Source organism: Bubalus bubalis, chromosome 12 (assembly GCF_019923935.1).
Source record: "Bubalus bubalis isolate 160015118507 breed Murrah chromosome 12, NDDB_SH_1, whole genome shotgun sequence".
NCBI classification, from domain to species: Eukaryota; Metazoa; Chordata; class Mammalia; order Artiodactyla; family Bovidae; genus Bubalus; species Bubalus bubalis.
The window spans coordinates 28,996,200-29,012,253 of NC_059168.1; the positions used below are offsets into that span (position 1 = coordinate 28,996,200).

The 16,054-nt window shown below is 55.3% G+C and overlaps 1 protein-coding gene across 5 annotated transcripts in view; it reads left to right on the forward strand.

Moving 5' to 3' along the window:
• Positions 1-16,054, forward strand: part of TTC7A (tetratricopeptide repeat domain 7A) — a 121,459-nt gene that overhangs the window by 83,013 nt on the left and 22,392 nt on the right. For all 5 annotated transcript variants that reach the window (XM_045162233.1, XM_025260974.3, XM_044925887.2 and 2 more), the window contains exons 16-17: positions 11,614-11,730; positions 15,032-15,129. In XM_045162233.1, the coding sequence (XP_045018168.1) occupies positions 11,614-11,730; positions 15,032-15,129 (215 nt within the window). The remainder of the gene's footprint in view (positions 1-11,613; positions 11,731-15,031; positions 15,130-16,054) is intronic.

Genomic DNA, 16,054 nt, shown 5'->3' on the forward strand with positions numbered 1-16,054 from the left:
GCCTTTAGCGTGGGGCAGCCTCTGCCAAGGGAGCAGAGCCCCTCTGTCCAAACACCACAGGGCCGCTACAGGGGCCTCAGGCGCTCTCAGGGGCTGGAAGCGCGAGGGGACACCTCTGATGTCCCAGCCTGAGGAAGTCCCATTCCCAGAGCACGGTTGGGGTTCTTGTGTTCCTGTCACCACAGAGAAGCCTGCTGTGGAGTGTTTGGGGCCCAGAGCGTCCCATCCCCCGAGGTGCTTCCATTTGTGAACCCGCCCATCCAGGGAGAGAGAAGGTTCTTATCTCTGAGCCACCATGTGCCCCTCACATTCATGACCATGGGGAGCTCCCCTTTGAACTGGGCCACCCTAAAAGGCTAAAAAACTAACTGAATAAAATACAAGGGGCTTCTGGCTTCCAGAACTGTGAGACAGTATATTTCTGTTGTCTTAAGCCAAAAAGAAAAGGGAGTGGGGGTGAGGCGGGAGGGATGGTGGGGTATGAGGGGGGAATAGCCACCCACCACAGCACTGTGGAGTGACCTAGGGTGTGACCGTGGGTCTTTGCAAATAATTCAGTGCTTTTCCCCACGGATGAGACCCATGGACTAGCAGGAAATGTCATTGCGCCCATTACGGTCAGGGATCACTGAAGAATGTCACTGCCCTTCAGCTGAAACTGTAGCCTGCTCTTCCAGCTGCTCCCTGCATTGGAAACAAGCTGTGTGTGGCTCCAGCTGTTGCCACGGCAGTTAATTAAACCCCTAATCCAATAAATATCAGTGCAGCCAAACAAAAAAATCTGCCCCAGATGATGAGGTAGATGCCCTGACCCCAGCATCGTCAATAAGGTCTGTTCTGTGGGCACTCAAAGGCACCAGGTCTGGGCCTTTCTGCCACCCAGCGTCTTGCCGGTTCCAGTGGCTGAGACCTTGCTCTTCCTTTGTGCAGAGTGAAGGAGAGGCTGGCAGGCCCGTGTTGGGTGGAGGAGGCCTGGCACAGGGGGATGCTGGGGAGTGGAATAGACCCTTTCCTCTTGGCTTGTCACCACGTGGGAGCCGCAGCAGGTCCCTGGCTGTCACTTAGCTATGCTCCCTCCAGCAGCTTGCTCCTCCTCCCCATGTCCTCTCCTCCTCAGCTGCTGAAAGACTGACATCTCTCCTGCCTCCCTCTGCTTCCAGGGTCTATTGTGAGATTCAGACAAGAGAAGATCTCACAGTCAGTTTACAGACGGGTTCAAGGGCAGCAGTGGGGGAAGGGGAAATGGTCCACAGCATAAGGCTGCGACGGGGGGGGGCTCAAGGAGGGCAGCACACGTGGTGGGCCAGGGGAGGGCGTCCTGCACAGGAGGGTCAGTGGAAGCTAAGAAGAGGTGTTCCGGGCTCCCTAGCGGCCACCAGGAGGTCACCATTTCCAGGACTCAAGACTCCTGGAGAAAATCCCAGCCTTTGTGGAGCTGACTTCAAATTCAGGGATTAGAAAACATAGCAAAGGGGATCTTTATTTCCGTGCTGTGGGGTGACCTTTAGTTAATGGAGCTTGAGTTTAAAAAGGCAGAAACGTGATGAGGCAGTGGCTGATGGCCCTGCAGGGACAGCGTGAACCTGGCGTGACGAGAACCAGACACCCGAGCAGCTTCCTGAAATGCTGAGGGCTTTCCACTAAGCCCTGGACACATGTGCTGGCCAGGCTGCCCCTGGCCAGTCTGCAGGGGGCCTCAAGGGGGCAGCAGGCTCCCTATTTGGACCTGGGTTCCAAGCCAGGCTGGGCCTTGGAATTCGAGAGGTTCCCCATAGCAAGCTCAGCGATGTCTTAGCTGTTTCCTTCTCCCTTCCTGGGCTTGGGAGGCTCAGCTAGGAGAGTCAAGGGAACAGGCCACTGATAAGCTTGTTCCAGAAGCCATGGGCTCCACGGGGTGCTGGTTTTAGGTAACAGATTCCTTGCGCTTTAGTCAGGCTGCTTGTAGGGAAGGTCGCCATAGTAACCAAACAACATTCCTGGGCTAATGATGGGAGCTTTCCAATAACCAGCCTGTCAGTCATTGCTCCCACCCCAGGCCTGGCAGCCTGCCAGACTGGTTTTGAAAGCCCAGGCTATTGGGCTGGCAGGAGGGGAGCAAACTGGGTTTGCCCTTCCCCTCCCCTCTTACCACTCCTCTTAAGAGTTTCTGCCCAGCCCAGGTCCTGCGGGCCTTGGAAAGTCCTAAGGGAAGGGTTGTCTGGAGCCCTAGGGAGCTTTCCCCAGAGCAGGAGCTATATGGCTCTCTCAACAAGCCAGAGCTCGGCTTGCCACTTGTAAACAAATGGAACCAGTCATAGCATCTCCCCCAGGAAACCGGGGCTGTTTTGGAAAATGTTTGAGCTGATAACTAGGCGTTAGCTGGGGCCAGACCATGACTGAATCCTGTTAAGGCCAACGTAGGCCTCAAGGGCACCCTTCTGATCTCTACCTGGCCTGCCTCACCTTTGTGAGGTTGCATGTGATAAACTTTGAGTGGTGTATTCCACCAAGCGGAAAAGATCAGAGTCCTGGGGCTTCGTTAATGTCTTTGACTTAAACCCACTGTGTTTATTGGGTGATTCTTATTAGGGACTTGGAGTGGATCAAAAGGATGCCTGAAATACCAGCACACCAGTGAGGGGCTGGAATCAAAGGTATGAGCACAAACATAGTTTCTCACTTCGCCAGGTTCATTAAACATTCTTGGCTGCCACAGGCCCCGATGAGGGGAGCAGCCTTGGGGTGAACTTGCAAGGCCATGTGGTGGAGGGAAGTGTTAAGCCAGGCGTAATCGCTGGCACCAGCTCGCTCTTCCCCAAAGGTCAGTTCCTCTTCGGCTCAGCCAGGCTGACATTCAGCATTTCCCTGCGCTGGTGGTTCTGGGGAGCCTCCTAGGACCTCACTGCTCGGGACACTGCAGTCACCGAGGCTTCCGTCTGCCTGCAGTCCTCTGCTCACACTGCAACTAGAATGACCTCGGTTATTTTGTTTAGGGAAGAAGAAAGGAAGGAACGAAGGAAAACAGCTTTTTCCAGAAGGAATTCTTTGTTTTAAAGTGGTTTTTAGCTCTTTGCTTCCTGAGTCTCACTGTTCTCAACATTTGCTGGAGGCAGGGGCTGTGGCCGGGCCCTTGGTTTTCGAGCGGGAGTGGCCCGGCCTCTGCAGGAGGGAGAGGGCCCAGGAGGCACACTGATACCCTTGAAGTAGGGCTGCCCTCTGCAGTGGGCAGTCTTCAGGTCCCCAGATCATCTCACTGGGCAGCAATTATAGACCAAGGTGTTTGCTTCCTGGTTTCTTACATTGGGCTGGGAGCCAACTTTTGTTCCGATTAAGGATCCTTCTGGAAGTTCTTCCACCCCAGAGTGGTTATGGAATGGCTTCTGTGTGGTTTGTGTTTGTATCTTTCATGATCAAGAATGTGTCTTTGGGGAGTCACCTGAAGGTAACTGAAACTGGTCTCCCGGAGCTGAGGGAAGCCAGGCCTGAAGGCCCACTGGGTCAGCCATCAGTCAGCTGAGGTTAGGCCTCAGGTGCCATGGGTGGAGGCGGCTGTTCCGCGGGTGGGGCAGAACTTTTGAAACAGAGGTGCTCGCTCCTGGAGGTGAAAGCTTGCGGGGCTGTTGATTTTAAAGGATTTGAAAGCTTCAAAGTCAGATAGAGTGGCTGTCTCCAGCCTTTTTGGCACCAGGGACTAGTTTCGTGGAAGACACTTTTTCTACAGATTGTGGTGTGGTGGGGATGGTTTCAGGATGATGTGAGTACGGTACGTTTAGTGTGCACTTTATTTCTGTTATTATATTAGCGTCACCTCAGAGCATCAGTTATTAGATCTTGGAGCTTGGGGACCCCTGAGGAAGAGGATCAGTGTGAACCATAAAAGATTAGGGGACATGAGTCAATGTAATCCTCCAGAACCAAGGGAAAATGACTGGTTTTTAGAGCCAAGAAAAGTTACCATAAGTGTCCCTCTCCCTTTCAGGGAGGTCTCCTGTTAGAGCTTTAGAGCAAGTGTGTGAGCTGAATCAGTTAATCGCTCTGGTGGAGTCTCTCCCAGAGGCAGGGCATTTAGAGGACTCTGAGACCTGTGTCCTTCAGCACTGCCCTGGCTAGGGTGAGAGCCAGATGATCACAGCCCCAGTGGAGGTGAGGGAGTGGCTGGCTCCGACACTCTGGCCGCTCCTCCCCTTCCCTCTGCCCCGATCCAGGGCTGGGAGTGGGCCGTGGGGCGCCACCTCCAGGCCTTTGATCCTGCCCCTGCTGGCCCAGCCCCAGGGGGTGCCCTCCTTCCCTCCCGTGCTTCCAGATTCTGCCCAGCCTCAGGGACTCCCCTTGGGCTCCACTTTGCCTTGTAGCTCCTGCACTCAGAGCTGACCCACTCATTGAGTATCTGATTCCCTTCTGCTTCCTTTCCTAATTGCCTTGGGTGTGTTGCTCGAGCTTCCCTGAGCATGTGGAAGCACCTTGGGGACAGAGGACAGATGATGGCCTGTCTTCTGTCTCCTCTTCCTCCCTGTAGGGAACTGACAGCTGGGCATCCAGCACATACGTAGACCCCCTGATGGGCAGACTGTAGGCGTTGTTTTTGCTCTTTTGGAAGGATGGAGGAAAGGAAGGGAGGGAGGCAGGGAACGCATGGGGATGTTGGCTTCTTACAGCCCTCAGAGTGCTCCCACATCCCCTTACCCTGTTTTGTCATTGTCTTGGTTTGATTTGTTGAGTTTTCGGTCTTACCCTCCTACTCTAAGGAAACTAACTGGAGAGTTAGCTGGTCTGTCCAGGTCAGATAGCTGATGAGTAGCAAAGCAGGGACTAGAACCCCAGCCAGCTGATTAGCTGAACAACACTGCTATGCTTGAACCCCAAGCACTTCAATAATAATAAAATAGCAACACACCCCGTGCTTGGCTGTGTGCCAGACATTGCTCTGAGCACTTTCCACGCATTCACTCAATTTCCTCACAACCTGGGAGGTGTAGAAAGTGTTGTTAACTCCTGTTTTCCAGATGGAGAAACAGAGGCAGAAAGGGCGTACGTAAGCGGTTGTGCACAACCGGGCTGGGTAAGTAGTGAGGAAGGGCACGTGTGGACGAGCCCTTTAGGAAGGGCCTGCCTTGTTTCCTCCTAAAGCCCAGAGTGGGTAGCGATTCTGTTGTCCCATTTTACAGATATGAAACTGAAGCTCTGAGAAGCTGAAATGACTGGCCGGGGGTCCCAGGGCTAGAGGAAGGGAAGCTGGGATTTGAACTTGGGTCTTCAGACTCAGGCCCCGTTTTCTGGGAAGAGACCCACTTCCCACCGAAGCCCACGCTGTGCACAGGCTCTGGCCTCCTGGCTGAGGAGTTAAGACTTTCCAGAGGTGTGGCTGTGGTGACTCAGAGAACAGCCTGCTTTTTCCACTCAATTATGTGTTTTCTATAAAAATAGAACTCTCCATTAAAACAACGCAGCGTGGCCATCAGCTGGAATTACTAATTACTGTCCTTTAAAGAGATAATGCTCCCTTTCATGCCTTCCCCATACCTGCCACCACCCTCCCCCATCACAGAGGACTCCCATGAGGGCCAGGAGCCAGAGGCCGGGGCCGGGGAGACACATGTGGGCAGCGGGACCGGGAAGAGGGGAGAGTTTCCACAGGGTGCTCTGCAGCTTGGCTTCCTTGGTTCTTGGTCCCGGGGACCCTACAGCCTTCCAGGCCTCAGTGAGTCCTTGTCACTCAACTTTCTTCTGTTATCCAACGATGATTTGTTGAGTGACGTCAGGTGAGGCACTGGGCATATAAAGATGAGGAAGATGTGGTCCCTGCTGGAGCACGGAGCCTGGTAGGAAAGACCAGTAATGATGGAGGGGTCTCAGGATGGCGGCTGACCTTTCTTGAGGAGTAGCCATGCAGCAGGGCCGGCTGCCTTCACGGTTTCTGTTGCCTGTAGTCCTGCCAGCAGCCCTCTGTGATGGTGCTGTTACCGCCCTTGCTTTACCAACAGCCGGTGAAGCTCAGAGAGGCCAAGGCACCTGCTCGGAAGCAGCAGGGCCTGGCAGTGGACCCACGTCGTCTGAGGCCAGAGGCCACGCTTCAGTACGACGTCCTCCTGTGTGCTGGGCAGTAAGGCAGGGGCCAGAGGCGGCTCCCTCAGGTACACAGCAATTACCATGTCCAAGTCTTTCTTACTGCATACGCTGAGTATATTTTACAGGGAAGTTCTTTCAAGGAACATGAAAGTAAAAATGTGGACCTTTTGTGCTTGCTGCCCACACAGCCCATGTCCTTCCCCGCAGCCAGCTCAGTTCTGCCAGCGTCCACTCTGCCACTGCGGGTGGGGCGCTGGGGTGAGCAGCAGGGAGGGAGCACAGAGGAAGATGCCTGAGACCCTGGGTGAGGGGGATGGCCAGGATGAACTCTGACCCCAGGACAGTGCTTGTTGGCTTAGCCAGAGCCATTGTCACAAAAATATCCCCCATTTACAAAATAATGTTTTGTTTCTAAGAAAAGTTTTTGGAAAGGCTCATGCTCACCCAGTTCTGAGGAGGACCACCCTAAGATAGTTCTTCTTCATAGCAGTGGAAAGAAATGATTTGTCTTGGCCTCAGGTGGGAATAGCTCCAAGTCTTGATCCTCTTGACAAATAATTAGAAGGCTGATCCTGGCCCAGGAGTGCAGGCCAGGCAGAGGGCCTGGGAAGAGAGGCGGTGCTAGGCCCACCCATGCTTTCCCCCGGGAACCTCCATCATCAGCCCCTGGCCAGAGCGACCAGAAAGACTTACAAAGGCCGTGACCTGTGGCCACACCCAGAGACGCTGACCTCACTGGTCTCTGTCTTCCCCCACTGGAGGAGGGCTGGCCTAGATGCAGACAGACTGACTCTGCAGGGCTGAGACTGGTCATGGTTCAACAGGGACTGGCTCTGTTTAGGTCCGATGAGTACCTGTCTTTGACCCCAGGTGCTGACCTGTGCAGGTGACCCAGAAGGGGGCCAGCAGGGACCGCCACAACCCTGGTGGTTGTCAGGAAGGATGTGAGTGCTTAGAGGGTGGGCCGCAGCTGTGCTGGTCTCCCGGCTAGGAACAGGACACTCATGCCTCAGCCTTTGGGCTGTGCAGAGTACAAGCACCTGGAACTCTCCTGAGGCCCTGGCAGCTTCACCCCTGCGGTGGCATCTACAGTGCCCCTTGCTCCTTCGCCTTCCCCAGAGAGCACACTCACTTTCACATCTGCCTTCAGATGCCTTGGCGGCCTGGCAAAGGCATTCGGCCTTAAAAGACCTCACTGTTTATTCTACATCTTAAAAAACAGGAAAGGGCTTGCAGTGGGGGTCACAGCCGAGGTGGTTTCGCTCTGCCTGGATTGGTGTGGCTCTGTCCATCCCTTCTCATCCGTTTCCTTTCTTATGCCCATCTTTCATCCCCCGTGCCTTGCTGAACAAGCCGTGAAGGTCTGGGGCTTTCTGAGAGCCTTCAAAGGCACCTGGCCTGAACGCTGATATTTGGGGCCTTTCAGACCTGCAAGTATAAAGGAATCCCTTCCCAGAGCCTCGGGCAGGCCTGTGCTTGAGGACTTAGTGCAGCTGTGGGCTTCTCAGCTGCTGCTCTGGGTCATCACAGTTCATCCTGCAGGAGTCTCTGGGGCAGACGGGACAAGAGACTTCACTCCTATGTCACAGGTTTGGAACCTGTGACATGCCAGCTGGGTGGCAGTGCAAAGCTGGGACTTTGGCTCGGGTTTCTCACTCCTGGGCCGGTGTCTGTGCACTGAGTGACATCACAGGGCAGGGTCAGGACAGCAGCGGGGCCATTCCCCCGGAATGGCTCGTGTCAGGGCCTTGGAGGGCTGCTGGACTCCAGTATCCCAGCCTTCCTGCCTTGGAGACTCCCCTCTGTTGTACTTTTGGCTCTGCCTGCGGGACCCTTCTCTGGGATGAAGAGCCAGATGGAGTCACATGGAGCCAGATGCCTTTGTGTCACGTCCCGAGCTCCCCATTCCTCCCCAGGCCCTGGGACATTTTGCTTCTGGACAGCTTAAAATGGAATCGGCTGGCACTCTGCCTGTTGGCTGCATGAGTCCAGCCCTCGCTGCAGTTCTGAGGCATCCGCGAGCAGATTCCCCACCTGCCTCCCAGCTGGGAGCCAGCAGCGGGAAGTGGTGCCTTCAGAAGTTGACTCCGATTTACCGTGGACCACGAGACCAGAATGTGGCTGGAGGATTGTAACAACACACACACACACATCCTCATAGTATTAAGCTGAATGGACACCGTGTGCTCAGCTCTGTGCCAGGCACCAGGGAAGCGAGGAGGATGCTGACGTGGAGGGAGGCAGGGTCTTGCCCTGCGGGCACTTGTCACCCAGGTGGGGATGCACAGCAAGACCCAGGGCAAGATAGATGGTAGTTTAACCATCTCTATGTAGGGCTGGCTGCCGAGTGTTCTCTAGAGCATCTGAGTTTGTAAATGCTTGATGTGAGTGTTTCTTCACTGTTAAAAGCATAAGCCTATGTGGAAAAACAGAAAACGTGTATACACACACACACACACACACACAGGTATAAATGAGAGAGAGTGATTTAAATGCTAACTGAAGGTTGTCCTAAGCAGAGAAGGGCAGGGGTGATCACACTTCTTGGAGGAGGACTAGAACTTTGGATTAAAATGTGTTTGTTTTTTTTTTTAAGTCTCAGAATCGTTTCTTCAGATGACATGTTAGACTCATTCAGTGTATAAAACAGGTATGCCAGGGACTGGGCTGGTTGAAGGGAGTGGGGAGCCAGCGCTTCCCCCTCTCTTCCCAGCCCCCACTGCCAGCAGCCTCCCCACGGCTCCACCCAGGAAGCATAGAGTCCTGATGAGGCTGTGGCCCCACCATCCATAGTGGCGCGCTAGGCCCTGCCGGCCTCCTCGTACCGTTGCTTGAAGAACTGGGCCACGCATCCTGGCAGATGGGAGGGGGAGAGCCCTTTCTCCAGCAGGACCAGTAGTTGGTTGTCCTAGAAGAGCGACAAGGAGTGGGGTGGTTTGCTGATCCCTGTTACCAGGTGGAGAGCATTCGGCGGTGCCCACTGTGTGTGGATGCCCATGTGCCCACGACATAGTAAAAACCCCTGGGTGTGAGGCCCCCATGGGGACACACAGAAGGTCAGAGGGTGACACCTGGTTAGGAGCTGGCCACGTGTCAGGGGAAGGGGAGCCCTAGCAGGGGCGATGGCGTGAAACAAAGCATGGATGAGCCGGGGAGCCTGCCCTGTGGTCCAGGGTGCCTCTAATACCCTGTGAGCACCATACGGGTCCCCAGGGTCACGGGATGGAAGGTGGCACACAGAGGTGTTCTGATTGATGTCACGGTCGGCGCAGGGCTTCTTGTCAAGGAGGATGGTCCTGGTGGTGCTGCACTGTGAGACCAGGGAAATCTCGGGAGCTAACCGGGGCCTCCAGGGATCTGGGACTGAGGGATCCAGCCAGAGGAGGGCTGTCAGAGCGCTTGCCCCAGCCCAGAAAGGATGTGGTTGGGTTGAGAAATTCCACCCTGGGTCGCTCATGCTAATGGAATGTCAGCAGCCGTGAGGAGAAGAGCCTGTGTTGGTAGAAGTCACTGTAACACCAGCTCAGCTTTCGGCCACTTCTGTTCTGGGCACGTGGTGTGGCTGGATCCACCCCACGGACCCCTGCCGGCTCTCAGGGACACAGCCAGCGAGCAGGAGGGGGACGGGCCCTGGTGGGGAGGGGCATGCTGCAGAGAAGGCCAGTCTGGGGAGATGTGGGAGCAGAGGAGTACTTCAGGACTGGTCTGCCCAAGGGACTGTCCAGGGAACCAGCTCCCAGTCACCCTGCCATGGGGACTCTGCTGTTCTGGGTATCCCTCCCCATGGAGAGATTTCACTTGCACCAACACCTGTTCTAGCCATAGCCCACCACAGTCCCCCTCCTTCCCCCAATTCTCAGCCACATCCTACCCCACATTTTCATCAAACACCAGCCCCAGAAAGACCCCCTTGATCTGTGCTTTTCCTTGTTCTGAGTCTGACCCAGAACACCAGCCCTGGAGTCTGTGAGCAGTTTGTCATTTTTAGCACTAATCGTAACCTGGAAGGCCAAAATTGTGTCTTCATGTTCCTAAAGCAGAGGCTCCTAATACTTGTGGAGTGTTGGACCTTTCAAGAATCTGGAAAAAGGGACTGGTGATGGCAGGACCAGCGTCCCCAGCACCTACCACCAGGGTACTGAGACCACGGATTTGTCCAGAAGCAGTGTCGTGAATCGGAGAAGGCAATGGCACCCCACTCCAGTACTCTTGCCTGGCACATCCCATGGACGGAGGAGCCTGGTGGGCTGCAGTCCATGGCGTCGCTAGGAGTCGGACACGACTGAGCGACTTCACGTTCACTTTTCACTTTCATGCATTGGAGAAGGAAATGGCAACCCACTCCAGTGTTCTTGCCTGGAGAATCCCAGGGACGGGGGAGCCTGGTGGGCTGCCGTCTCTGGGGTTGCAGAGTCGGACACGCCTGAAGCGACTTAGCAGCAGCAGCAGCAGCAGTGTCGTGAATGAAGGAGGCTCACCGCTTACCACCTGAGGAGAACCAGGAGTCACAGCCTTGTTTGGGCCTCAGTGGCTCAGCCAAGTTCTCCACAGGCTGCCAGGCAGCTGGTGTGCATCAGTGTAGCTGGCAGTACCCGTGGTGAAAAGACTGCAGTATTTCCATACATGTTGGTAAATAGCCACTGCCTTGGCCCTCATCAGGACCCTGGACTCCCCAACAACTAAAGGGTGGTCCTGCTGACCAGCGCTCTGATGGTCTGTACTGTTGTCTTGGGCAGAGCGGGGCAGCTGTCCACCCCTGCTGTGGACCTGCCTTCTGGTGGGACCAGCCCTTTCCTTCTCTTTCCAGCCTCTCTCAGGGTCACATCCCCACTGTTCCCACTGTTCTTACCCTAGAGGACTTCAGGTTTGGGGGAGGGGGTTGAAAGAGATTCTGTTGTTCCTAAACGGTGACTGAATAAGACTTCATGTCACTTTCATCTTATTGAATATATGAGGAGAACTGGCAATGTTGGGCTATTCAGTGAAGATTAAGGAAAACCTGATCATCCTCAGGTGTTCAGGGGTCAGGATACAGTTTGCATTCAAGCACCTGTTGCATGCTGGTGAGGAGGGAAAGCAGAACCCTGCCCTTTTGTGACCTTTTCACCCGTTCCTTGCTTAGCCTCGTTCCTTGAGTCAGTTTCCTTCTGGGTCTGTCTCTGATATAAGGCCTGGAAAGCGTGTAAGTAAAAAGATAGCCATGTGTTCGGTGAGGGGGATGCTGCAGAGCTGAGGGTGTGGAGGGAGACCGCTACCACGACAGACAGTGCTTGAGAGGTGGGCAGGATGGTACATGATCGGGATAAGCAAGAGCCACAGGGATGCTGACGAACGCAGAGGAGTGCTCTGTGCTTTGGCAGAGAGGATGGGGAGCTAGGCAGAGAGAGAGCACATGATCCAGGGATATGGCCACCGCCGTGCGTGTGGGCACTCTGCCTCCTGAGTGCTGGGGAGGTGGGCTGATGGGGCCGCTCCGGTGGGGCAGAATCCCCTGGGGTTCCACCCTGGGAGGAAAGCCAGGGGAAGGGGGCCCCTCAGGTGTTCTCACTGCTCTTCTTCCTCCCACAGCCTGATGTTCACCAAGGTGAAGCTGGAGCAGGTCCTGAAAGGCCCAGAGGAAGCCCTAGTGACCTGTAGACAGATGCTGCAGCTGTGGCAGACTCTGTACAGCTTCTCCCAGCTAGGGTGAGTGGCGGGTCCCTCCAGACGGAGTTGGGAGGTGGTGGTCGCCAGAGCAACAGTCTACAGCTGAGTGGCCATGATGCCTGATGGGTGAGAGGGTGGTGAGGATGTTTGAATGAGGGCATGGGACTTACTGCTCCTGGGGCTTTTTATGGCCTGCCCTAATTTTAATCTTTTGACAATCCTCTGTGAAGGACAGAAAAAGGCTCTTTAGGAAAGTTCAGGGGGATAAGAAGGAAGAGAAATCATTATTAAGCACCTCCCCCATCAGCTGGTTTTATCTTATCCACTGTCATAGTTTATCCTCACCCCAGGGTTCTTAACCTGAGACCCAGAGACCTTATATAATGTATCAGAGCCACTCTCCTATGAGTGGTAGTGGTTGGGCTTAAACCTGAGTCTCCTGAACCCCAGCCTGTGGAGCTTGTCACTTCTTTCCTGGTTCCATCTGGAAGCTGGGAGAGGAGGAGGAGGAAGCTGAGTTCCTGAAGGGTCCCCACTCACCTACCATCTCCACACATCCCATCTCCTGCTCCAGTCCCCAGCTCTGAGATTCTCCTTGACCAGAGCAGGGCACCGTTGTCCAGGCTGAATCTGCAGAACGTCTTTGCTGAAACCTGCCAAGACACCCAGGCTCAGCTTGTGCAGCCCAAAGCAGAAATGGGCTTCGTTTCTGCTCCACTCCCTTGTCTGGCTGTGTCATCTCCCTCCCGCCTCAGGGGACCCCACTCTGGTGGGCACTTGTCCTTTCACTGGGACTCTGGGAGCCTAGCAACCTCTTATAATCCCCAAAACAATGTCTCTAAAGTTGGAATTTACAGAGGAGGCCCCAGGATAATCTGACCGAATAAAATCCTTGGGCAGGGTAGGGTCAGCCCTCTCTTTGTAGGCTTTGGGCCTGGAAGATTCCAGGGCAGAGCAGGGTGGTGGGTGGAAGCTGCCAGCAGGCAGCTCTGGAGTGAGGGACTTTTCAGAAAGGAAATGGGGAACCACCTGGAAGCTGGGTGCTGTGGAGTGAGGGCCAGACTCTGGTGTGTGGGGGGCCCGCCTTTGGATGTCCCTTGTCCTGCCACTCACCAGCTGTGACAGGCAGGCAGGTGCGTGGCCTGGCTCCACTTGCAGAGAAGAATTGCTCCAGAGCTGGCAGAGCGCGCCTCTCAGCCGGATGGCTGGCTGCCTGCTCATCTAGGCGATCACGGTGGGGCCCCTCTGAGCTGCAGCCTTGTCTCCACGTGTAGGGCTTAACCTGTGGCTCCCCTCCAGGAGCAGCAGAGCTGTGGAGCTGTCAGGCTTGCCTTGGGGTCTTTTCAAGCCACCACCTTCACCCTCACTTCTGGGGGACACCCCCACCCACTCAGGGTAGAGCAGGGCTCAGCCTGGCCAGCTAGTTGGAGGCAAACTGTTGGAAGCAGAGAGTAAAATCCAGTCCCCTCCTGGCTTTCCCAAGGATAGGGAGTGTTCTTTCTGAACCTGAAGCCACAGAGCAAAAACTTGTCACATCTGGACTGGGGCAGTCCAGGATCAAGGCCAGAATCCACAGCCTGAAGGTCTGGGCCACCCCGCCCTGCCAGCCCCACCTCCCATTCTGCACCTTGGCTGTCTTCCTCTGCTCTGCCTGGCCCGGCCCACACGGCCCCTTGGGGAGCCCCCTGTGCCTGGCCTCTGGTGCCCCAGTGCAACACTCTCCATCTGGGTCTTTGTTAAATGCTTAGCGTGGACTGTCTCCTCTTGTCCAGGTGTTGGGTTCTTCAGGGTAGGGGCCTAGGACCAGGTGGCAGGATGTCCCCGAGTTGAGCCGTTTCTGGAGCCCCTAGAAGAGCCCCCTTGGGAGCAGCGGCTGTGTCTGTGCATTTACTCTAGGCCACTGTGGGAGGGGCCCCAGTCCACATCCTCATTTCATCCTCCTTGTGATGTTGACATTCTCATGCTCATTAACTCCACACAATAACCATTTCAAGAAAAGAGAAGTAAGATCTAGAAAGGTTAAGTAGCTTTGGCAAGGGTCACACAGCTAAGGAGGGGCAGCCCCCAGCTTTCCCCCAGGGTCCCTGGCTCTTTCACACTCTTTCATGAGCAGGAGCATCTGTGCCTCCCCGAGAAGGAGAGGTGGGCATGCAGGGTGGGAGCCGGCCCTTTCCCACTGTGCTTTTGTGGATGGTTCCCTCTAACGCCCACAAGGATGGCTGTGCACCCAGAGGCCCGAGCTCAGTGTGAACCGGCATTAAGACGGAAGGATGCCCTGGTGTTCTTTGTGGGTCCACTCTGAAGGGAGGAGGCCTCTGGGCCTGCTTCCTCCTCAACTGCCCTTTCGGCCTCAGTCCTCTGAGACTCCGCAGTCAGCAGGTTAAGGTCACAGGGTGCTGTCAGGGGCTGTGTGCGCCCGAAGATGGGTATAACCTTTCCAAGCTGGCGGCTCCCCCGCACCCCACTCTTTAGAAAAGAGGAGCCTCCCTAGCTGTGTGGGAGCTGCAGGGACCTGGGGAACTGGGGGAGGTGTGATAAGATGGCCACACTGTTTATCTGCCACCGAAGGGCCCCCTCCGGCTCCTCCAGGGCCACTCTGGCAGTCCAGGGTAAGGGACACTGAGGCAGGGAGTGGCTTCTGGGCCTTCCGTGCCTAGAGGGCGGGCTGAGGGGGCGGGCTGGTCCGCAAAAACCAGGCTTTCCATGGAAGCCAGTTCACGGCACCTGCTCTGTACCTGGCTCTCTGCTGGACGCTGAGAGGACACAAAAGGGAGAAGAGGGATTAGATGGACGGGAGGGTTTCTCATCCTCAGCGTGTGTGTGTGTGTGTGTGTGTGCGCGCGCGCACGCACACGCATGCACACTGGGATCCACGGTGACAGAGAGCAGATGAGCAGCTCAAAGCCTCTAGAGGGAGGCGGGGACCTTGGGCTGGGTTCTAAAGGCGGTGGGGGTTGGGTGGATCTCAAGAACCGCAGGAATGGCCTTGGTGGCAACAGCATGAGTAAGCATGTAGCTCTAGAAACAAAATGTGGTCCCGGTAGGGACTAGTGAGGAGGCTGATGGCCTTGCAGGCGCACAACCTGTGGACGAGGAAGGGAGCGGGCAGGAGGCGATCAGGAGAAATACCATGTACTTCAGCTCTGGGATGAACTAGATTCTAGAATCCTGAGCCTGAGCTGTTATCTGGCCTGCTGCTCATCTCCATCCTTCCCAGTGATCTTTAGCTCCGTTCTCAGGTCTGAACTCTCAGCCCCAGAGCCTACCTGGCATAAGGCTCCCCTCATTCTCCCTGCCAGCCCTCCACCTCACTGGGGCCTGGCCCTCCCTTGCCTTCCAGGGGCCTGGAAAAGGATGGCAGCCTTGGCGAGGGCCTCACACTGAAGAAACAGAGTGGCATGCATTTGACTCTGCCTGATGCCCATGATGCAGACTCTGGTAAGAACGTGCCCCGTGGGCAGCTGTCCACATGAGCCCACAGCTCCCTGTCCCAGCCTGAGCATTTGCCGGGCCTGGTGGAATCCATCCTGCCTCTGGCTGGCTGCTGCCCAAGCTCCTGTGCTAAGGAACTGCCCTCGGGCCTCTTTAGGGCCCAGAGTGTCAAGACAGCTGCTGGCCCAGGGGCAGGAAGTAGGCAGATTGTATAGGTAAGAGAGAGACCCCATCCTCTGTGTGGGAGTGGGGAAGACTGGGGTGGAGAGATGACTGTGTGGAGCACAGAGACCGTCTCCCCTTAGGCTGAAGCTGAAGGCCAAGGGGACTTCCCTGGTGGTCCAATGACTAAGCTCCATGCTCCCGATGCAGGGGGCCTGGGTTCAATCCCTAGTCAGGGAATTAGATCTCACATGCCGCAACTAAGACTTCCCACAATGAAGATCCTGCAAGGCCAAAGAAATAAATTTTTTTTTTAAAAAAAGCTCAAGGCCAAGGTCTGCCGTGATAATGTCTTCAACAGATCAAGTCAAGTAGAAAGGAAGGGCTGAGCTTCTGTTTCAGCCTAAATCTGACTATAGTTTCCTGGAAAAATTCATCCTGACATCCATGGCTTGTGAAATTCAAACCAGTTTAGAATCTGCAAACTTAACATATTTTAACCCAGGACCTGATTAAAGCGAATACCTTCCTCAAAACCACAAGCAAAATTAGTCACGGGAATGAACGTGTGAGGGAGTTGTATTTGGTGTCATTGCTCATCTTTTCCACTTCTGTGGCTGGGAACCAACTTGCGCCTCTGTTGTCAAGAGATGAAGCTGATTCCTGAAGCCACACCCAGCACCTGATTTGAGCTGAGGAGTGATGGGCTGGACGTAGAGCTGCTGACTCCAAGGAGGCAACAGTGCCAGGGAGTGTAGCGCCTTTGCAA